This window comes from Gadus chalcogrammus, chromosome 1, assembly GCF_026213295.1.
Source record: "Gadus chalcogrammus isolate NIFS_2021 chromosome 1, NIFS_Gcha_1.0, whole genome shotgun sequence".
NCBI lineage: Eukaryota > Metazoa > Chordata > Actinopteri > Gadiformes > Gadidae > Gadus > Gadus chalcogrammus.
In genome coordinates, this window is record NC_079412.1 from 28,052,345 (window position 1) to 28,076,983 (window position 24,639).

General features: G+C 42.4%; 1 protein-coding gene and 1 long non-coding RNA gene across 3 annotated transcripts in view; both read right to left on the bottom strand.

Annotated features, from left to right (window-relative positions):
* LOC130390071 (tumor necrosis factor receptor superfamily member 14-like) overlaps window positions 1–24,639 on the bottom strand; it is a 65,740-nt gene that overhangs the window by 21,541 nt on the left and 19,560 nt on the right. Inside the window, exons 3-7 of one of the 2 annotated variants that reach the window (XM_056599800.1) lie at window positions 21,836–22,388; window positions 21,499–21,654; window positions 21,085–21,169; window positions 20,492–20,664; window positions 20,063–20,286 (exon numbers count right to left, since the gene is read on the bottom strand). In XM_056599800.1, coding sequence (XP_056455775.1) covers window positions 20,183–20,286; window positions 20,492–20,664; window positions 21,085–21,169; window positions 21,499–21,654; window positions 21,836–22,229 — 912 coding nt within the window. In that variant the 5' untranslated portion in view covers window positions 22,230–22,388 and the 3' untranslated portion in view covers window positions 20,063–20,182. Of the gene's footprint in view, window positions 1–20,062; window positions 20,287–20,491; window positions 20,665–21,084; window positions 21,170–21,498; window positions 21,655–21,835; window positions 22,389–24,639 lie in introns of those variants that run through there. The other variant, XM_056599798.1, reaches the window with a different exon arrangement.
* Window positions 12,927–19,383, bottom strand: LOC130390109 (uncharacterized). Its single transcript, XR_008896746.1, has 3 exons — window positions 18,190–19,383; window positions 16,830–17,810; window positions 12,927–16,246 (listed from the first exon to the last, which is right to left on the bottom strand). It is a non-coding gene; the product is annotated as an uncharacterized LOC130390109 (long non-coding RNA).

Consider the following 24,639-nt stretch of genomic DNA (forward strand, 5'->3'; position numbering starts at 1 on the left):
AGATCATAATCCTCTGACCTTTTTAAGGTCATTGCGGTGTCCGAATCAGGGGTTGATGAGATGGGTTTAGTTTCTGCAGGGATATGATCTTGATATTTGGCATATCAAAGGGGTGGATAATGTCATTGCCGATGCGCTGTCACGTGCTCCTTTGCCGTGAATGAATGTGATGAGTGGTGCCATTTCATGCTGTTTTGTGTTGTGTTCTTCTGTCTGTTCTCTTAATTTGCTTCGCCAGGTACCAGGGTTGCTGAGGTCAGGTGGAAAAGGAGCATGACATGGGCAGGGTGGAGTTATGTGTTTTCTTTCTTAGATTTGTCTTGTCTTTTGAATTAATATATTTTTGGGGAGGATAATTTCAGGTCAATTTGGTTAGTATGTGCCGGTGTTCCCTTTGGTACACCGACTTTATGGGGGGGGGTGTGACGACCCCGCCTACTTATTGACTACCTATCTTCATTAAGGTGATCAGCTGATGACATCAGCTGGATCTGGAGCACCTGGGACCGGTGCTCCAGCCGAATAAAAGAGCAGCTGATTGCCTGTCGTGGGCGCTACTCCTTGGCTCCTTGCAGGCGTCCACACCTTTTGGGGTTTCGTTGGCGGTTTTGTTAAAGTTATGTTTTGTACGGAAATAAACCTTTATTTTATATTGGTAATGCACCGTCTCTCCCGTTTTTGTCATCGCCGCTGAGCCGGGTTGTGACAAATTCAAAAGGTGTTTGTGGGTATCATTGCCAGACTGTTGTAGATGATCGTGGAGTAACTTGGACACCAATACATTAAATGGTAAGAAGCTGGATGGCCCTTATGGGACTGAATAGGTTCAGTAGACATCGATTTATTTAACAATTATCTATAATTAATGTTGCCGTACAGTATATATAGAACACCAACCTCTTTGACCGATGTATTGACCAGGACTGCAAACCGTGTGTCTCTGAGTGGCCCTACATCCACCTCTGTTAGAGTCACTACAGAAGAATCCATCCAGGACCTCACACACAGCATCTGATGTGGGTGTACACGACCTCTTCACCTTCAGACCGAGACCTGTCAATCACAACAGTTACAGAGGAACATGAGACAACCTGAGAGTACACAACTACTCTGATATAAACATGAACAACACAACTTTTCTAATAAGAACCCATCAACACAACATATGGGGGTTGCATGGGGGGCATCTCCATTAAATAACAGATGTACCTGCGTCACACTTTGTACAGTTAGAGCATTGCTGCTCCTTGTTATGGCCTGCTTGGAAAGTACCACCGGGGCACCTTGAGCACTTTGTAATGCTTCTGTCCGTGCAGTCCTTTACAAGATACTTTCCTGTTGAAAATAACGTTTTGAATATGTTGTAGATTCATAGACAGTATATGTTGGGCATGTTGTAGATTTGTGGACCGTCTTTATGTAGATTTGTAGACGGTATATCCTGAATACGTATTTGTAGATAGTATACGTTGTAGAGTCAGACAGCGTGACAACAGTTCAGATATTTACCAGGCGGACATGATGGGCAACAATCCAATCCTGCTCTGTACTCATACAGGGGACAAGTGTAGGTGGAGTGAAGGTGAAGTGAAGGTGAATCAACGCCAAAGTAATGAGTAATAATAATTAATATGAATTGTGGGAACATGGTTGTCAGGTTTGTTTGGGCTTCAACCATCAAACTGCAGTCAGACTTTTCTTGAAGTTCTGAAATATCTGGGGAGAGATGAAAGAAAAGCAGTTCATCAATTAAATAACGAGTTCTGGGGACGGGGTTAGAAGACCATTTGGGGGTTTGAAAAGAGTTGTGTTTGGTTCAATCAACTATTCATACTGTTCTGTAGTTAGTTATTATTTCTGTGTTGTTAATAAATAAAGATGTTATACCCCTGTTGCATGATTAAAAGTAGCCTACTTGACGTTACCAATAGGGGAATCGTATCTGTGGTTCTGTAGACATAAGTTAATCAAGAAATGTACACTAAATTAAAATATCTGATATGCGGTTAAAATAAGGACCGTGGACGTTTAACATCAGTCACAAAAAGCTGGAAAAAAACCTCACTTTTGAACGTCTTTAACCACGTCCTTATGGCTTTGGTCACACACTGATTCTAGCGACGCGCCTAAGTAGGATGATCGCACACACACACACACACACACACACACACACACACACACACACACACACACACACACACACACACACACACACACACACACACACACAAATATAATGAGCTGAAGTGGTCAGTGTGCTGGAAAAACAGTAGAGAGGGTCAAGCAAATTCGGTGTTCAGTAAACAGAAAATTTAAATAAATCGGTCTTCGATAAGGAGTGGACGTTTAGAACAACCACTATTTTAGGAGATTTGTCGGGCAAAACCCCAGACTAATGATGAAGCGTGGTCATTGGGTTATGGTTGGATGTGAGCTCTGATGAAATGCAGAAATAGAGAAGTAAATGTCATGGATGTTTCCGTCTTCACGGTGCAATGAGAATAAAAGCTCTTCATTTTAATATTCCTTTGTCTTCGCCTCTTTGCAAACTAGTAGATTATTTCCACAACAATCTCCAGTACAGCGGGAGCCCTGTTGAACTGGAGACGCACATCCCAGTACAGAAGGGAGCCCTGTTGAACTGGAGACGCACATCCCAGTACAGCAGGGAGCCCTGTTGAACTGGAGACGCACATCCCAGTACAGCAGGGAGCCCTGTTGAACTGGAGACGCACATCCCAGTACAGAAGGGAGCCCTGTTGAACTGGAGACGCACATCCCAGTACAGAAGGGAGCCCTGTTGAACTGGAGACGCACATCCCAGTACAGCAGGGAGCCCTGTTGAACTGGAGACGCACATCCCAGTACAGCGGGGAGCCCTGTTGAACTGGAGACGCACATCCCAGTACAGCGGGGCGCCCTGTTGAACTGGAGACGCACATCCCAGTACAGCAGGGAGCCCTGTTGAACTGGAGACGCACATCCCAGTACAGCGGGGAGCCCTGTTGAACTGGAGACGCACATCCCAGTACAGCGGGGAGCCCTGTTGACCTGGAGACGCACATCCCAGTACAGAAGGGAGCCCAGTTGAACTGGAGACGCACATCCCAGTACAGCAGGGAGCCCTGTTGAACTGGAGACTCACATCCCAGTACAGAAGGGAGCCCTGTTGAACTGGAGACGCACATCCCAGTACAGCAGGGAGCCCTGTTGAACTGGAGACGCACATCCCAGTACAGAAGGGAGCCCTGTTGAACTGGAGACGCACATCCCAGTACAGAAGGGAGCCCTGTTGAACTGGAGACGCACATCCCAGTACAGCGGGGAGCCCAGTTGAACTGGAGACGCACATCCCAGTACAGCGGGCCGCCCTGTTGTACTAGAGACCCACATCCCAGTACAGCGGGGATATGCACATTATCCTCAGGATAATGTCTGACGTCAGAGGAGTTGCAGTGTTGGGCTCAGTCTCAATCCCTTGCTCCAACCAAAATCTCCCCCCTACGCCTCGCTGTTGCGCGTTCATGCGCAGCGAGACGTGTCCCGAAAGCCTTCTTAAGGCAGGGTAAGGGGTGAGGGGGAGGGCCAACATCCCCTTAAAGTTATGATTTCCGATGGGCACCCCAGCAACGCTACAGTTGTGACTTGCTCCCGCAATACCTTGCGAGAAAATGGAAAATCAAGAAAAGTCAAGATGGCGGGGGAAAAGATGCGACAGGATCGTAAACCACAAAGGTAAGTGTTTTCTATTTTAATAATCATTGAATAAATGATGATGACCGTCGCATTATCATTACGCCGTTTCAATGTTGTAAAGGCATTTTCTTTATAACAACACAACCACCAAAGCTCCAGAGGGGAGCTCCGTGTTTAGTGACGTATATGCAGCGCCAAGCTCAGAATGCTGTTATCTATCTGAGTGGAGGTATGTTGTTGTATTTGTCGTCATATTTAAGCATATAAATCGTTTTGTAGACAATGAAAATGATTAATGTGTAACTTAATGTGTTAGGAATTACGTATGTGAACATGCTACAGCGCTGTTATATCAGCTAACGCTTTGCAAATGTACCTTTTGTGAGTTTTATTGTATACATGTGCGTCAGAGTACTTCAGGGTTTCCCCGTTTGTTTGTTTGCTAGGAGGGAATGTGGTCCTGTCTATGACCGTTTACATGCAGTGACACGTTTTTCTTTGGCTCATGCAGGTATGAATGTTTTATCTGTTTTGTGTTTGTTGGATTGCAGTTAATTGCATTCATTATGCCATTTTGTTTATTTTCATGTTATTGTAAATATTGTCAGAATGCTGACAATATTTTATTTTACTTTACATTTAATTCTTCATTATTCAGGCATTACAGAACTTTCATGGTCATAAATAAAAAATACGAACTGCAGTTTGTTAAGTATTTTAAGAAGCTGCATTACCCTCACATAGCCACAAGGGGAGCAAGACCTTATTGAAGGCTGCTCCACCACAGAAGGCATCACCTTTAGTTAGGTGAAGAAGCCGAAGCCATTACGTCACCCCGGCCACGCCCACTAGGCCACGCCCACTTGACGTGCTCTAGCGGGGAATTCGAAGGAAACAGCCCCAGAGATCAATAGGTAGACGGCAGAGAGCCATATGGGCCTAAGCCCGGGGGCTTGAAGTAGATCACGGTATTTTCCTCTCACACGCGTTAGATACAATTCCCTCCCTTAAGCTTCAGTTACCATACCGAAACATGCCGACTTTATAACGAATAAAGTGAGTTAAAAGCAACCCGGGATAGGACAACTTTCTTCGAAGAATATGTAAAAAGTTTAATTTCTTTGTTTGTTCTTGAATTGACGTAGAATGGAGCAAAGATTCCTGGGAATGGGAAATGCGTTTATCCAATAAACAGATGGAGGTCAAGTCTATTTTCGGAAATGTAGGGGGATATATGAGTGGCCCCACGTCGAATGGTATGACCCAAGATACGTCAGACAGAGAAAGCGCGCAAATTCGATGGTACCACCTTGTCATTTGTTTACCCAGGTGCCATGGCAACACCATTGCTACCTCTCATTGGCTGAATCTTTGAGAACGTTGTAGACTCAATCGATATAAGGTCGCGGGGAGACGAAGCTCTGTTCGTTTGTATATTTTATTTACGTGACCATATTTTTGTATTATGTTAAAAAAAAAGAATCAAAGAACCAGTTCTTCTTGTTTTGGGGAACCAGTTCTTGTCGTTCACGTTCGGGATTCGTTCGTTGTGAACGAATCGGTCACAACCGACTCATCCCTAATGCTCACGCATTTGAAAAGGCACCATCCAGGTGTTACTATCACCGTTGCTGTGAAAAAAAAACTAGCCGTGCAAACCCAGCTCACGACACTATTTCACCAACCCCTGTCTGAGAATTCAGAAATACAAATTCCATAACAAAGTCTATCGGTGTTTTCATTGCTGCTGATCTACGGCCATTCTCCATTGTTGACAAACAAGCATTTTTTTTAATTTTCCCATTAACTATGAACCGTACCGTCCTGTACCGTACCATGACTTCAAAACTGAGGTATGTACCGGACAGTGACTTTTGTGTACCGTTACACCCCTATTTAAAACCGACCCTTTTTTGGGCCCCTTTTGCCTTTTTTGTAATGTGCAATATTAGTTCAATTATATCACTGGTTCTTGATATTTATGTTTTACATGGATGGCATACTACCTCAAATTCTATATTTATTCTGGTTTGATATATTATCTTGATCTTTTATAATGTTTCATCCAAAATAAAGTGCAATATTGGAGTTTTGAGGAACAGGTTTTGAGCATGAATAATATTCTTATCATACCGTGTTTTTCCATGTGGGTAAGGTTGCATTCCTAAGACATTCAGTAAAATTCCAAAGACGGATATTGTATAAAAAGATCAAAAAAATAAAAAATAAATAAATATCAAACGACTACTAATGACGTACTGTAACTGGGTCTTGAAGGGTTGTCAACCCATTTCGTAGGGGTAGGGTTAAGGGGTAGGGGTAGGGTTAAGGTGGAGATTTTGGAAGACCAAAGGAATGGGATAGGGCCTAACTGTTGGCTACATAACTAGAGTCCCTTTCACACATGCAACGGTTCAAATTGATTAGTTATGCGATTCTCTCTCACCACCACCCTTGTCTCGGTTTCATTTACAGCAGGATTTATTTCCGTTTTGGCTATAACAGGTTAATATACGAGCTCCCGAAACGCATGTTAATACCAGGTGCAAAGCGGGGAATAATCATTCTTCAAATAGCCTACCTTATGATGTTCCAAGGAGCCATAATGTTTGATGAAACTCTTTGTTGTTTCTCCGGGAGCGACCTGAGTGAAACCAAAAGTACGAATGGCCCCATAAATCATTCTTTTTTTATACAGTTATAGTTTTATAAACCAACTGAATTTTATAAAATACTGACTTGAATATAATGACAAGAATATCAGATTAGACAGCGTTTATATTACCTTACTTTAATTGAGAGCGTCGAAACATTTCAACTCTTCTGCCTTAATCTGCAACAAAACAGGAAAGTCATGAATATTCAGTTGCGAAGCTAGACCTTTTTTTTAGACCTCTCACAAGCAATGAGAGAATAGATGCTGTAATGAACAGGCACAAGTGGGCTAGTGAAACTGAGCGCAACCTTCCTGCAGGAATCTCTAACCTCTGATTGGTCGGTGGGCGTCTCCTGTTTGACAAAACCAAAAAGGCAGCATGAGCCCACATAACATACTTTCTACTGTTTTGTCTGTCAAAAAGGCTTGCTAGTTTATCAGAAAATCCACGATTTCCAGCTGTGTTATAACATGACCAGCTAATAACAATAATCATTTTAAAACCTTGACATAATCTGTCAGATGACTATTAAATGACAGTTGACCCCAAGGCGATTCCATCTATGCCTCCTCTTGAATTGCTTCATGTTTTAGTCGGCAGGGGCTTGTAATGCTGCGTAGCATGATAAGGTGCAAGGAGCAGAAAAAGTTGACATGGGTGCTAATTTTCAGTTGAAAAAAAACGCTGGCATTATTTTATCAGCTGAGGGCGTTGACATTGACATAACAACGTGAGCTAATCAACAAGTACAACATGTTCTAATACTATGAGACTCATGAAAACGCCTTCAGCTGATAAAAGGTGTGGGGGGGGGCGCGAGCGGCAGAGGGGACTGTATCTTATTTATTTATTTTAATAAGTTACTTATTTTATTTTAAATAAACATAATACCAAGGGTCAGAAGTTTTACAATAATTTTGATCTTACAGAGTCATGACAGAGGGACTTGGTGTCTTTATTCATGCTTGAAAGATGAACATGTATTTTTTTTTTTTTGAAAGGGAATAAGCTGATGAAGCTGACAAGTGACCAAGGTTTACCGTTTAAAAATATTTTTAATTAAATGCATACCCCAGTGAATCATATGCTCTTGTTTCTCTGTTTTGAGAATCACACACACTTAGCAGTCTTGTTTAAATGTTACAAATTGAGTTAATAAACCGAACTAGGAAATAGTTTTTTGTTGTTGCAGATGTTATCTCCGCTAATTTTATTAATTCAAATAATAAAAAATATTAGCAGGTTCTCAATAGTAGGCTATTTCAATTCAGGGAGGGCGCAAAAAAATATTTGTCTCCTAGGGTGGGAATGACAGAAAATAATTGAGAGCCACTGGTCTAGAACATGTTGTACTTGTTGATTAGCTCACGTTGTTATGTCAATGAAAACGCCCACAGCTGATAAAATAATGCCAGCGGTTTTGTTTTAACTGAAAATTAACACCCTTTTTTTTTTGCATCAGAAAAAGATTTTTTTGCATTAGAAGTTTTATAAAAATCTATGGGTCCCTGAAAGTGAGACAAAGTAGTTTATTGCTCCCGAAATAGTGGTATGTTTGTCATATTATTAATCTCGTTGTACCAATGTGTTTCAGTAACTGTGTAAATAAAAAAAAAGGGGGAAATATGGTCATTTTGGAGTGAAACTTACACAAAGGAAATTTAATATACCTCAAATTTGTTATTACAGTTCACATCCATTGATTATTCCTTCATCCAAATAGTATTTTTTCCTTTCATCACTTTAGTGATTAAGAACTGCATTATTTAGCTGAAACTGCCAGCTTTTGGCTTAGACATACAACAGCATATAGTAACTAATAAAATAAAGGTTGTGGAATAAAAAAATCTTGGAAAGGACTTTATATACTTCATATACCCCTGTGGCTTCCTGGGGTTGAGCCCCCCCAAAAGTCAGAACCTAGAATTGCCCCTGGTACAGAGGATACAGCAGGATAATCTCAACAGCGGAGTAACCGCGACAATTGCGTTCATTTTAGTTGTAACGCTAACACCTTAATTTGTTTGCAGATGACTATAGGGATATCTGGCGGAGTTGGACCACAATTTCGGGAAGATGAAATAGCCTAGGGCACTTTTACATAACAGCCTACCTGCCTTACTAGTACTACTACTAGTGCCAACTTGCATAAACTAGCCTACTGCCAGAGACACTGAGACAGAGTAGACATGAAGAGTCTCATTGGGCCGATAATGTGCCCTGGACTGAGTGCCTGCCCCTCAATGTGGACTGAGGGCCCGCCCCTCAATGTGGACTGAGGGCCCGCCCCTCAATGTGGACGGGCTCCGTCTGCGGGCTGCAGTCAGGGGTACTTGGCCTCAGCCTATGAACTCCCTGTCAACTGTGTGACACTTGATGGGTAACAGCTGACAGGTAACAGGGTTGACAGTCGAACATTTTGGGGCCTTGTGCTAACTGGCAACCTTGAACCTGTCGCCATATGACCTTGATCAACTCGTGTTTTTATACACTTTCAATTAATATTAGTAAAAAATAATGTGAAATGCAAGTGAACAAGAAAATGTTGATAACACAGTTGACAAGCCATTAACCCACTCAATGTAAAACCCAAATTATTGATGAAATATTGAAGAGGAGAAGGAAAAACGTACCCAACTGTTTTCAAATTTACCACCACTGCAGGAAATGACATCACGTGGTGTTGGACATGTGACTTTGGAGCAAACCCTTGCTGAATTATAGGGGTTTTGTCAGTGGGTAACACGGTTGACGGAAATTTCTCGGACTCGCACAAAGTGGATGATTTAATGTTTATTAATAATTAGAATTGTTTTTAAAACACCTTCATCATATTATGATTATTTCCAAGAAATAATGATGAAAATAATTCTCAAAAACACATAGTTTATTGTTTTTTCTTAAAGCAACACCTGACATTCAGCAATTAGGACAGCACAAAAACAGCAACTTCTAGTATAGAATATGCATTTTCAGAAAAAAAAATTATGGAACTGGTTGACCTTTTTAAGTGAAATGAAAAATAACTAGTATTATTAAAGGAAGATATTTTGCACAATTTATAAATACAACCCATGGACATGACATGTACCCCTAATGCAAAGAAATGAGTAAAATAGAAAGTTAAAAAGGCATTTTAGTATTAAAATAGAAAAAGTTAAAAAAGCTTTTTAGAAAGTGCAATGTATTTAAGATCCACACATCGGCTGTGTAGTGGGAAGTGATTGGCAGTATGTGCAAAGACTAGTCCCCCATACGTCAGACACACCCTCGGCCATCATTCGAGGGACGCATGTAGTGTGAACAAGGCGCCTTGTTAACTTAGTTTGCAACTCTTGCGCCCCAAACACCGCACAACCCCGAGAGCTGCCTTTATTTAAAACACCCACTTGTTAATCAAACAACGCACAAACCATCCCACCAACAGGACCGCCTCGTGGTGGTCGATTCTGGCCGACCCCAGCGTTACCACGCTGTAGTCTATTTTGCTTTTTCGAATTTTATGACCTATAAACGTTGTTATAATGATTTATAGTCATGTTTAACCATACTATGGTGTCAAATAATGACGTACATGCAAGGGCGTCAGTTTGTTTTTAGAAGTGGTGGGGACAATAACCATAAGCTTGAGTGTGGTTTGAAAAGTGCTGGGTACCCTTATGTAAGCTATTCATCCATTCAACGCTGCATTACAATATGCTCTGTCTACAGCGTATTGTCTGGTGTTGAAAATCCTATTCGAACAATAAAAGTTGAAAACCACAGTTTGTGTTTTGGCTTGTTTTGCAAAACGGCGTTGGAAACACCAGGGTATTGGCTCGAGATAAGTAATACTAATACACACAGGACAAAGAACAGTGTTGGCAATTTAACCCTTATCTTGACATCAACAAAGTTTACCAGACAAACAATGCCAGACTGTAAAGGGGGTACGAAACAAAAAGAGGTACTGAGCATCAGCCTTTTGAAGACGAGCAAGGGCTGCTGGTAGCATATGTTATGCTGCATTAAAAAAAGAGGAGAATTGCATCTGCCAAATCCTGACCAACAGTAAACACTCGCGAAGGACCAATGTAGACTTCACTCGTTACAACATCATAAGCAAATTGCCCGCATATAAAAATTTCCTAAGCGCAATAAACGGAATCCGTAGAGGCCCATGGAGTAGCAGGCCGTGTTTCACTTAAAGTGGAGCCGAGAAACACTGTTCAGCACCTGAATTATTGCACCTTCAATACAATGATAGCACTTAACGTTTAGCACGGAACCACAGCTTCATTCTCTACAAAATTAATCATGGGTTAAAATTTTACGCGTCATCGTTAGTGTGAAAAATAGTGTAAAAACATCAAAAAGTATCATCAATAAAAAAGTTCTAAAAAAAATAAATGTTTCAGACTGGTGTATTTCCACCTCCGTTTCTGAGTTTGAGTCATCAGATTCACTTTCAGGTTAATCCAGATTTTCTAGAACTGGCCATTCTTCTTCTTCTGCAATGTCATTCCCCTTCAGTAGTGAAGCACGGCGCCTGGGTCTTGGGATATTAAAGTGACTTGATACCGACTTGGAGCGAACACGACACCTTCTTGCTGACAGACTGAGGGGGGTGACCTGGGAGACTCCATGGTCTCTCCTGATGGGGACAGGTTTTAGTGAGTTTGAGTCATCAGATTCACTTTCAGGTTGATCGTGATTTTCGCGAACTGGCGTTACTTCTTCATCTGCAACGTCGTTATCCATCAATAGTGAAAGAAGGTCGGTTGGCAACTTGGGATTTTCAAGGCAGCTTGATAACGACTTGGAGCGAAAACGAAACCTTCTGGCTGACTGGGAGGTGGAGGGGAGACCCAGACTGAGGAGGCTGGACCGGGAGGTGGAGGGGAGACCCAGACTGAGGAGGGTGGACCGGGAGGCTCCACTGTCTCTCTTGATGAGGACAGGCTGATGGTCCTTCTGATGGACTGAGACTGACACAGATCCATTATCTGTGGGGCTTGAGGGTGGGGCTGGACCCAGACTCTGGTCACCATGATGATCATCCATAGTTCCATCAGGGGTAGTTGTGGTACATTCTTGTTGGTCCCTGGTTGGTTCAGGACCGTCAGTGGACCTTAGTGGTGTAGTCCCTGGGAGAGAAGGCAGCAGAGAGTCAGGACATACAGCCAGCCTCCACATGCAGCAACACTCACTGAAGACTGAAGCCCAGTGGAGCAGCTCTGCACTCTCAGGTGGAGATGAGGACACACACACACACACACACACACACACACACACACACACACACACACACACACACACACACACACACACACACACACACACACACACACACACACACACACACACACACACACACACACACACACACACACACACACACAACCAGACACAACCAGACACACCCAGACACACCCAGAGGGGTTATGTTCAAGAACATTTTACGTGGGTGATTACAAACTGATTATCCAAGGTGTTCTCGGTCAGTCTTATTACCGTAACCCTATAAATGCAGAGGTGAGCGCCGTGGTAATGCTGCACCATATGGCACTTCTGGCGGACCATGCAAATGGCAGGATTCGGAGGGAGAGGGTCTTTAGGGACCATAACGATTTATTGGTACATAAAAATATGTACCTTTATGTCAGACGAGTCCACTTCTTTTTTAATTCTGGGACTGTGCGCTCCGTGCTACTGACAGAGTTCACTGCTGCAGCAACATGTTGCCACTCACTCTGCTTTTTGTTTTTGGCGATCCCAATCCCGTGACCGCCGAACAAAACTACCTTTCGGGCCTCCACCTCACCCACAAGTGTCTTCACATCAACCTCCGTGAAATTTCGCTTTTTTGCTTTTCTCAGTACTTCTGCCATTGTTTCCGACAAGACATAATATTTGCATCCGAGTCTGTTTTTATATGCAGATCGCATTCATGAGGTCATTTGCATTGACCATTTATGGTTAAAAAGGGGCGTGTACAGGGCGGAACGCTAAGCTGATTCAGCTGCGCACACTTGTAGGCACTCTGTGATTTATAAAGCAAAGATTGCGTACGGTGTGCGTACGCAGTCTGAATATATTTTGGCGCAAGCAAAACTTGGCTTTTGGGAGTACGTACACTTTTAGCAACGATCCCACTCACAGTTTTATAAATGAGACCCCAGGCGTTTTCAAAAGAAGAACATCTTGACAGACTGAATACGTGTAGGGAGACGGCCGCCATTATCGTCGTCAAACAAGGACAGAAGTCTTTCTACCCTTTGTCCCTGCTCTGTGTAGTCATGACCAGTGGCGGTTCTTCATCCCCCCAATAGGCACGAACAGCCACGTTTTATCATAACAATATGAGTGAAAGAGAAACTTAGATTTCTCAATTGCAAGAGATTCGAGGTGTGTGACTTTAGCCCACTATTCCATTAGAGTATTGCTCTACATCAGGCAGATTTCAACCCACGCTAACAGCGGATGCCCCGCCCCCCCCCCTTGTCCGTTCCATTTGGGAGACTCAGAGGTGAACTGTCCCCCGCGCCCCCCTCCCTCTCCCCTTCTCACACAGCTTCTGTGCACGGAACCTTCTCAGTAAGCAGGGCGCCTGCAGCCAGAGGGGCGCCAATATGCCAAATCCCCACACAGTGATATGATAGATAATAGAAAACCACTTCGCAGCGCTGATGCTTTTTTTTTTTTTAAATGCTCGTGCCGTCCCCCATGGGTCATGAGAAAATGCCTCATATAGTGTCTCTCATATACAGGGCTCTACAGTGCGCCAATTTCACTCGCATTTGCGAGTGAATATTTCGGCGTGCGAACGCGAAAAACAGAACAGGAGCACGCGTGCGAGTGACTTCTCCACAGCGCACTATACTGTGCGTTCACACCAAACGTGAAGGGGCGAAACGATTCCATACAAAGCAGCGATACCATTTGCAGCGCGACACTTTTGCCCGGCACGGGCGAGCGCGTTCACGTGGATTTCAGGTGGATTTTCAGCACGCCACTTTTGCTCGAGTTGAAATATTTAAACTTTTCCACGACATTCGCGTGATGACAGCCAATCAGCGTTCAACAGCGTGGCCACTGAGTGACGTGCGTAACGTAACAGCCAATCAGCGTTCAACCGGCCAACCGTTCCCTGCAGTGCAGTCCGGGGTGAACCGCAGAATGGAGGAGAAAGTGATTGTTGCCGTTTGCGACTCCCCGAGCTCTATAGAGAATAGTATATAATATAATATAATTGTATTGTATATATAATATCACTGCCAAAAGCTCTGTGCGCCTCCGGATGGCCGTAGCGCGGGGAGCACTAAGGGAGGGTTTAGCAGGGTTTGTTTAACTACGTTGCTATGGTTACCAGTCTTGGGCGTTCAAACAGTTTATTAGGTATCTAAATCGCTGTCTAATCAATAATTCATTCACTGCCTTTTCCGTGGTCATTACAATATTATGAATAGACTGCGTGGAGAAAGTTAATGCTGTTACTGTAGTCGATAAAGTCTACAAATTCATCCCCCTACTGGTTGAAGGATTTCGGGTGGCTAGATTATGATGCTAAGAACATAAAAAAAATTCTGTACATTTTGTAAGGAAGCCCCATCGGCAATGGCAGGCTCCTCTCTGTTTATAACGGGGAACCCTAAGCTGAAACGCGATGCTGTGGTGAAACACATCGAGTCCACTATGCATTCTCGCTGTCCCGATTTCTATATAAATCGCACCCAGCCCAATAACCCTGGTACGGTGGAAGCCGAAATTGGTGCTGTTTTTGTGTAGCCTAAATGTAATCTTGCCTCTTTATTTGTCTTAATTTTGCTTTAGTAAGTTGGTGCTGTTGGTGTGTGCAATTTCTGCACGCTAATAAATGTTCTAAACAAAAACCTATTATGCCCCTATTTTTTTTTCCTGTGCTCCTAAATTTTTTACTTAGGGGCACGAGTGCTCCTGAAAAAAAAAGTTAGTGTAGAGCCCTGCTCATATACATGGATAGCTCCATTCTATGATCTAATATCTAGAGGATGTTGTTCAGTAGGTCTGCCACTCTGGTCCCTCTGCTAGGTAGGCTCTGACTCTCTGGTACAATTAGATGAAATGTTTTGAATCACAGTGATATCATTTGACTTGGTGTGAGTCAGTAACCCTTGCACATCACTGGATATTAATAAATGATCTGTTACTCATTTACAAAGTGAAGCATGTGGAATAAGAACTTACCGTAACAGTCCGACCTCTGTTCCGGTGTTTCCTTTATAAATAAAATAAAAATGTGAATCAAATATGAACATTGGATTCATTGCAAGGTCATCATCAGTGGTGGATCAAGGTGGTGATTGGACCCTAGGCTAGAATTCTTGGGAGGCCCCCTTACTTATCACGCAGTAAAAAAGTAATACATTTTTCGCCATGTATAAAAGGGTGCTAGGAATATTACATGGCCTCCCTTCTGTTGACCAACCGACCGACAGATCTCCTTAATGAGGCTGGTAAAATCCAATTTGCGCAGAATATCGCTATCAACGGACAGATAAGAGACGGGGATTCAGTCTGTTTTGGCCCATTGTGGATCTCGGCCTATCTTTAACTACCGCCCATTTTGAAGAAGAGCGCCCCCTGCTGGCATTGGTCACAGGCAAAGTCATAAATAGTCAGAGTGCTATATCGACAAATGGAAACACTTGTGCTTTTCGCTTTTCAGACATTCTGCCTCTTTGCTGTCCAGCGGACGTGACGTATTCCTTTACAACCAAACTGACTTTATGAACCTGGTCACATGACATGGCCCACACATCTACCCAATCAGCTGCTTCACTTTTTAATGGTTCTTGTTATGGGCCAATAGGAGTCAAGTCTTTTTTTATTTTAAGTCAAATTGAAAATAGTGTGTCCCATCCAGGGCCCCTTGCACACCTGGGCCCCTAGGCTCAGCCGAGGCTAGCCTGGGTGTTAATCCGCCTCTGGTCATCATCTAATAACTCCACCACTGCCAGCTAGGTTCACACATATTATTGTGTTCTGTATCAAACCAGTAATAACACTTACCATCTCATCTATTTGTTTTTCCAATTCTGTAGAGAGAAACAACACATCAACATGTCAGGACAGCAGTCACATCATTCAGCATAACCCTGATACATGTTAGTTTAATGTAACATGATACATGTTAGTTTAATGTAACATGATACATGTTAGAGTTTAAGGTAACATGATACATGTTAGTTAAATCTATCCATGATATATGTTAGTTTATTGTAACTATGATACATGTTATGATACATGTTAGAGTTTAATGTAACCCTTACCTCCCAGGACTATGGTTGATATTATTAAACTTATCCATCCTATCATTATGAACTGCTCCATATATAATCAGTTGAACCAGTTCCTGGTTTCCACTCTGAATTAGCCTCTACACAGAAGAACATCTTGACAGACTGAGTACGTGTTGGGAGACGGCTGCCATTATCGTGGTCAAACAAGGACAGAAGTCTTTCTACCCTTTGTCCCTGCTCTGTGTTGTCATGACGACTCAGTGAGCTACGTTATAAACGCCACTGAGCTGACGTTATGCTGGCCACATCGCCCCAGCTATGAGAGTAGTGTCTTATATACATGGATAGCTCCATTCTATAATCTAATACCTAGATGCTGTTGTTCAGTAGGTCTGCCACTCTGGTCCCTCTGCTAGGTAGGCTCTGACTCTCTGGTACAATTAGATGAAATGTTTTGAATCACAGTCTTTTCTGTCTTTCCCTTTTCTATGAAATAAAATTGTGAATAAAACATCGGGTTCATTGCAATGTCATAATCTAATAACTCCACCACTGCCAGCCAGGTTCACACATATTGTGTTCTGTACCAAACCAGTGAAAACACTTACCTTATCACGTCTTCTATAGCCGATGCTATTAAGAGATAAACAATACAGTGACATGTCAGGACAGCAGTCACTATCATTCAGCATAACCATGATACATGTTAGAGTTTAATGTAACCATGATACATGTTATTTAATGTTACTATGATACATGTTAGTTTAATACAGTAATATGTTAGGACAGCTGTCACTAACATTAAGCCTAACCATGATACATGTTATAGTTTAATGAAACCATGATACATGTTATAGTTTAATTTAACCATGATACATGTTATTTAATGTTACTATGATACATGTTAGTTTAATACAGTAATATGTTAGGACAGCTGTCACTAACATTAAGCCTAACCATGATACATGTTATAGTTTAATGAAACCATGATACATGTTATAGTTTAATGAAACCATGATACATGTTCTTTAATGTTACTATGATAAATGTCAGTTTAATGTTACCATGATACATGTTAGACTTTAATTTAACCATGATACATGTCAGTTTAATGTAAGATGATAAATGTTAGAGTTGAATGTAATCATGATGTTAGTTTAATATAACCATGATACACGTTAGTTTAACGTAACATGATACATGTTAGTTTACCTACCCCTCGTATTCTACCATCGAAAACGGCTGGAATTCCTGAGCCACCATTTTGAATAACTCCTTGTCCAGATGGCTTTGCGTCTTTGGGCCCATGGTTCTCCACAGCAAGGAACCCAGAGTGGTTTGTGGGTCTTTTTGGTCTCACTTCTGAGCCCGTTGTAGAGGTAGAGGGGGCAAGAAGCCACAGATGTAGTGGATGAAGGTTGAGTTCCTGAGGAGATAGCTCCTACCATGGTTGAACTGGTTGTTGTACTGGTTTGAGAGGGGACAGGAGTGTCGTCTTCCCTCTACGCTAAAACCTGCACACTTGGGTGATGGTTTGGGAGGTGCTTTCTCATGTATGACGTTGATCCGCCCGCAACAGAAAAAAATAGATTTTTTTGGGAATGTTGCATTTTGTTAGCGAATCTATAACTCAATGGCGACAGGGATATAAGGAGTTCCTGGTCCTCCTTAGTCTTCCCCCATGGCACCCTGAAGCCCGACCCTCCCTGCACGGGGAAGCCCGGAGAGTTCAGGCCGCCATGGGCCTTCCTGAGCACATGCCTCTTAAAAATGTCCTTCAACTGGTTCTGCCCAATCCCAATGACCTTACTGGCCACTTTCATCAGTCTACCCAGTGGATTTATATTAAAAAATGTCCAACAGATTCAATCAAAGCCTTGCAAAACAGGGACATCGTAACGGTATTGATATTAAATCCTCAATTTTTCCTTAGAGATATAACTGCTGCTGCACCTTCGTGCAAATGGGGTCAGTGCCTCAAAACCCAGTCCGTCGTCAACAGCCCCAGGGTACCGATCAGACCCTTCAGTCTCTGATCCCTGTATGCACCGCGCAGAAGGTCTTCTAAAACATGACCATGTCCTTGGTCTGGGGTACGGTCAGCTCCACAGAGCTCGTCACACAAAGACAGACCTAGGATTTGATAATCACCACTGCCAGGCCTATAGGTTCTCACATCTGTGTATCCATGGTCCAACTAAAGCAAAAACACATACATGTTTTTATATATAGTTGATCCGGTCCTTGATATTTATATCAATCAATCAACTTTTTATTCAAGACATATAAGGTCCATAAGGACAGCATATATACAATATATACATCTATATACATATATAAAACAATACTAAACATTTAAGAAGGATGCAAATGAGGCATCCACAATTATAATACAAACACATTTAAAAACAGATACAAGCTTCGGGTCCAATGTTTCCAGAAGCAAGATGAGTACCTTGTGTCACTGAGAAACATCAGTTAGAGACACAATAATATAGTGCTAAACAATACATGAACATGTCAGGTTAGGAGTCACCATCATTGAGAACAACCATGATACATGTCAGGTTACCTACCATTCCTATTCTGTCGTTAAGGTTGGAGAACGGGCACGTTGGACAGATGAAAGGCCATTTGATAATAATCCAAACCCCCAAAATTCTGTTAACAAATAAACACCGTAAAATGTAAGCAAAATATCCCCATTAATAAATCTCCAAATAAATTTAAAAAAACAATACACTTACAGACCGTTTCAGGCACAGTTTTGTGAAGTGTGTGTGGATGACGGCTGGTTTAAGCAGCCTCACCTGGCCCGAGTCAGACTGCTTGGACTCTGGGGCTTGGTGAGGCTGCACACCTGTTGCACATTGAGCGATCAGTGTGGTTAAACCAGCCCTCAGCTCCTGCAGGGCCACGTAGAGCACCAGGCTAGGGTTCACTTAACGTGGAGCAGAGGAACACTGTTTAGCATTTAGCATATTGGTCCTGAATTCAATCCAACACCTTCAATACAGTGATGGCGCTAAATCTCTGACGCAGAAACAGTTTCCTTCTCTTCAAAATGACACGTATGGGTGAAACATATAGTATCATTAAAAAAGAGTGTAAACGCCCCCCCCCTGCCCTGATCAACCAATGGGGGGGTTTTACCTCTTAAGGAAAACTGAAACATTTGATCTAATCCAAATGGTTCCCTCTCACATGTTGTGAGAGTGACTCTAGCGTCAGGAGATCATATCCATTAACTAAAACATGTTCACCAAGTGGTCAACATTGCACTCATTGAGCTCAAACTAAAAAAGACAACATTGCAAACAGAAATATCCTAATAAACCGTTCAAAGACAAGTGGTTCCTCTCACCCAACATCTCAATCTCCACATCTCCATATAAACATTCCCTGTGCAGGATGGAGATCGTACTCAAGCCAACGTTACCCATCATATCCCAGGACGCCTCACAGAAAACACCTCACATGTCTATTTATTAACATCCTTGCTTGTGAGGATTGATCAAATATGGATTATCACCACTAACCCTCGAAATAATCTGCCTGGTGTATTTACTCCCTCCGTTTGAGTCATCAGATTCACTTTCATGTTGATCCTGAAATTCCAATATCTGGTTTTACTTCTTCTTCTGCAAGGTCATAACCCTTCAATAATGAAACACAGTCGATACGAAACTTGGCTCTTGGGAAATTAAAGTAACTTGATACCAACTTGGAGCGAACCAAAGACCTGCTGGCTGTCCGGGAGGGGGAGGGGAGACCCAGACTGAGGGGGGTGGCCTGGGAGGTGGAGGGGGGACCCAGACTGAGGGGGGTGGACTGGGAGGGGGAGGGGGGACCCAGACTGAGGGGGGTGGACTGGGAGGGGGAGGGGGGACCCAGACTGAGGGGGGTGGACCGGGAGGGAGAGGGGGGACCCAGACCCAGACTGAGGGGGGGGGTACCGGGATGCTCCATTGTCTCTCTTAATGAGGACAGGCAGATGGTCCTCCTGATGGACTGAGACTGACACAGATCCATTATGTGTGGGGCTTGAGGGAGGGGCTGGTCCCAGACTCTTAATAATCTTCATCTTGATCATCCATAGTTCCATCAGGGGTAGTTGTGGTACATTCTTGTTGGTCCCCGGTTGGTGCAGGAGATTCACTGGACATTAGTGGTGTAGTCACTGGAAGAGAAGGCAGCAGAGAGTCAGGACATACAGCCAGCCTCCACATGCAGCAACACTCACTGGAGACTGAAGCCCAGTGGAGCAGCTCTGCAGCTGGGTACTCTCAGGTGGAGATGAGGACACAACCAGACACACACACACACACACACACACACACACACACACACACACACACACACACACACACACACACACACACACACACACACACACACACACACACATTGAGACGGCCTTCACTAAAACAGTAATGCTACAGAAACAAGTGTGAGTTCCCCATAGCTGCCGCAACCACGTATTTCTGTCCGTCCAATCCAGGGCCCCTTGCACACCTGGGCCCCTAGGCTCAGCCGAGGCTAGCCTGGGTGTTAATCCACCTCTGGTCATCATCTAATAACTCCACCACTGCCAGCTAGGTTCACACATGTTATTGTGTTCTGTATCAAACAAGTAATAACACTTACCTTCATACGTGTTTTAAAAGCCAAACCTATATAGAGATAAACAATACAGCAACATGTCAGGACAGCAGTCACTCTCATTCAGCATAACCTTGATACTTGTTAGCTCAATGTAACCATGATACAAGTTAGAGTTGAATGTAACCACGTTAATTGTCATGTTAATTTAATATAACCCTGATACATGTTAATTTAATGTAACCCTCATAAATGTTAGTTTAATGTAACACTGACCTCTTCTTTTCTTCCTGTGAATAATGGCTATGATTAGAGCCATTAAAGCCATTACCAGTATGACTCCTGGTATTATTTCTACCACATGTCCTCTCCCTGTACCATGTTCTCCACATTCAGAATCAGTTGAATCAGTTCCTGGTTTCGTCAGTTTCAGTCCCACAGATTCACATCTGAGATGAGAAGGACCAGACAACAGGTTTAGTTTGAGGGTGTGTAGTGTATATCCTATACTGGGGGGAGGATAGTAGACTGGGGGTTTGACTCCTGGTCCAAAGGTACTGGCTTCGATCCCCAATGTCCACAACCTTCCTGCAGGCCTTCAGGAAGGTTCTTGAGCTAGATGCCTGACCCCTACCTGCTCCTAATGACCTCTATCTACCTGTGTCTGAATTCACTGGACGCCGATTTGGAGAAAATGACTGAATGGTAAGTTATATATATTGTCAAGTATTAATGACCTTTAAACAATATCTAATTCTGATTATAAAAAAACTAACATAACATTATGACTATGGTATGTATCTTAAAAACAGGCAAATAAAAGCCACACCAGTACACTATATAGAGATTGTTTAATTAACTCCACTTACGTTGTGTGGGGTTGGCATGACGATGTGCCATCTGAGAATGTTCCATCAGTACAGTGAAGGCACTCTGTGTCTTTATCTGCTGTTCCTGCAGGAATATTCATGTATTATTAAAGCACGACCATTCTGAGATGTGGTGGGGATATTTGAGATAATCTTTTCAATTTTTATCGTTTAACAGCTAAAATATTATAAGATCAACATCGTAGTAACAAGGAAACAGAATTGTAATTCAAAAGGTGTTTGTGGGTATCATTGCCAGACTGTTGTAGATGATCGTGGAGTAACTTGGACACTAATACATTAAATGGTAAGAAGCAGGATGGCCCTTATGGGACTGAATAGGTTCAGCAGACGTTGATTTATTTAACAATTTATCTATAATTAATGTGTCCGTACAGTATATAGAACACCAACCTCTTTGACCGATGTATTGACCAGGACGGCAAACCGTGTGTCTCTGAGCAGTCCTACATCCACCTCCGTTAGAGTCACTACAGAAGAATCCATCCAGGACCTCACACACAGCATCTGATGTTGATGAACACGACTTCTTCACCTTCAGGCCGAGACCTGTCAATCACAACAGTTACAGAGGAACCTGAGAGAACTACTACTACACAACTACTGATATAAACATGAACAACAAAACTTCTCTGATGTAAACATGAACAACTAAAATTCTAATATAAACATGAACAACACAACGTTCTCATCAACAGTACATATGGGGGTTGCATGGGGAGCAATGTACCTTCATCACACTTTGTACAGTTAGATACACAGTGCCTCTGTTGATTAAGTCCTTCTTGGAAGGTACCATTGGTGCAAATTGTGCAAATTGTTGCTCTGTTCTTTTTGCAATCCTCAGAAATCATCTTTCCTATTGAAAAGAACATTTTGAATATGTTGTAGATTCTTGGACGGTATATATATGGTATTTGTTGTAGATTATTAGACAGTAAAATGTGTAGATTTGTAGGCAATTTTAACGGTTTGTATATTTGACTCTTACCAGGAGGGCATTTAGGGCAACAAAGGTCTCCTACAATGTAATCTTGTTCCCCACACTCGTAAGCAGGGTAAGTTAGGGTAAGGCCAACGTAATTAATATAAACTGAACAGAACAACATCAATCGGAAGAACATGGTTGTCCAGTTCAACCTAGTAGTTGTTGTTTCTTATCACAGCGAAATAAGGTGTATTGTTTTATCATGCGTACATTCTAAATATATGGGCCACACGCATTGTTGGCTGCCATATCACTGCCACGCAGTTGCAGGTTTCTTCTTCTACTTCAGAAATATCTAGGGAGAGAAAAATAAAAGATACTGCATTAATAAATGTGATAACTCATTCATATGTAGTTTGAAAATATATGAACAGTTATATGGATGTAGTCATGTCCATTTCCTGGACGATGGTCAACCAAGCATTAAAGACACGTAAGGTCTGACCTATTCATTTCATTGGCCACGAGTACTGATATAGCACTTGGTGTGAACGCACCAAGTTAGCCTAAGTTATATCGTAGGCCATCAGCGCAAATAAGGTTTTAGAAATGTTGCGTTAACATGACTGATGCGTGTTAAGGTCCCATGGCATGAAAATGTCACTTTATGAGGCTTCTAACATTATTATGAGTTTCCCATAGCCTACCTATGGTCCCCCAATGGCTAGAAATGGCGTTAGGTGTAAAACGAGCGCTAGGTATCCTGCATGCCTTAGAAAAAATGAAAGCTCAGACGCGCTGATTTGGAATTTGGCCCCATATGTCGTCATAAGGGGCCAGGTTACGTCCCCTTGCTCTGCTTTGACCGCCCAGAGAATTTGTCCCGCCCATGAGACAATGAGCTATGACCATGCGTGCGCCACGTGTGTGTTTTTTGTGTGAATACACACACTAACACAAGTTTTGTACACTCCTTTGTTATTTGGATAATTGTTCTAAGCAAACTCGCGCAAAGCGCCTCGGATGATATTATGAATCCTAGCCATTGCGATACATCCACCGTAAACACTAGCAGATGGTACCGTGGCCCCAAGCTGCTAAGGCCAACACCCCCGCCCTCTACCTTGACCCGCCTCTAAAAAACGGCCCGTTTGCGTTGTTGAGAGCTCATTGTGGGACTGGCTCGTAGTGGCTGTAATTCTGCACCAAGGGTGCATTTCTTGAACGTCTTCAAATGCTATATTAGGGGCCCACTAACACCTATATAAAAGCATCCATAAAGTAGCATGCCATGGGATCTTTAACGTGTAATATTTGTAAGTGAAAACTTAAAGTTTAAAGTTTAAATGTTTAAAGAAACGCTGCACAACTTTCTGTCTTATGAAACCACACATTTGGGGAATGTATTAGACTAGCATCATCAGACGATGAGGCAACAATCCATGCAGCTTTTGCAAGGAAAGATACTTCGCTAGTTGTATTCTGTAATGTTTCTATCACCCCTAAAGACAAGAATGGATCACCCAGTAGGCTGTGATAGACCAGTTGCATGTAAACACACCAAAATGAGACCCGACGTTTTGTTACGTTCGTTAACCCATCAAAATATGACGTGTTAACACGACCAAACTCTACGTGTTAACACACAAAATTGGGTTGCATCAAAGCAACATTTCTAAGTCATTAGAGTCCGATTTTATATAGTTCAGTTTTACAGTCAAATTATATTTACACAAATAAAATAGAAAAAGTGTACTGGAAAAACAGTAGAGAGGGTCAAGCAAAACCGGAAACCTGAGCTAAATGTGTACAGTAAACAGACATTTAAAAGAGATCGGTATCAGATAAGGGCCTCGTTTCCCGATATCGATGGATCCACGCTAGTAGGGTCATTCTCCCGAAGGATCTTGCGAACCTTCGTAAATTTCTTTGGACCGTTTCCCAAAACTCCACATGAACGAGCGTGCACTGCTCTAACGACATTCGTAGGATTGTAACTGTCCACTGCTACATTTATCTTAATGTGCTGATTTCTGATACATGCTTTGCGCAACAAAGAGAGCAGACTTTATTTGTTTCCTCATAAGGTTTCATTACGGGGCACTTCACAAACCACTTATTCTAACGATGCTTTCGGGAAACTGGGCCAAGACGTGTGGACATTTAGAACAACAACTATTTTATACTGTAAAACCTGACAAGTTAGTTGAACTTAAACTATTTGAGGAAACCGATTGCCTTGAACTATTTAAGTTTACTAACTCAAATAAATTAAGTACCAGCAATTATTTTATGTAAGTAAAGATAACTCTTATAGCTAGAGTTATTGTGACATGTGTATTATGAGTTAGCATTACTAATTCCATTTACTGAGGTGAAATGTAAAGAATTATCTTTTTACACTTAAATGCAGCAATTCATTCAACGTATATAACATGTGTTCATGTAACTTATTACATTCTAGTTGCAACAACTTAAAATTACATTTCGTCTACTCAATTCATTTGAGGAAACCGATTGCCTTAAACCAATCAAGTTAAATGAACACAATGGATTCACCAATCTCTGATCGAACTTTAATTACTGTGGCGAGCAGCGCGGGAAGG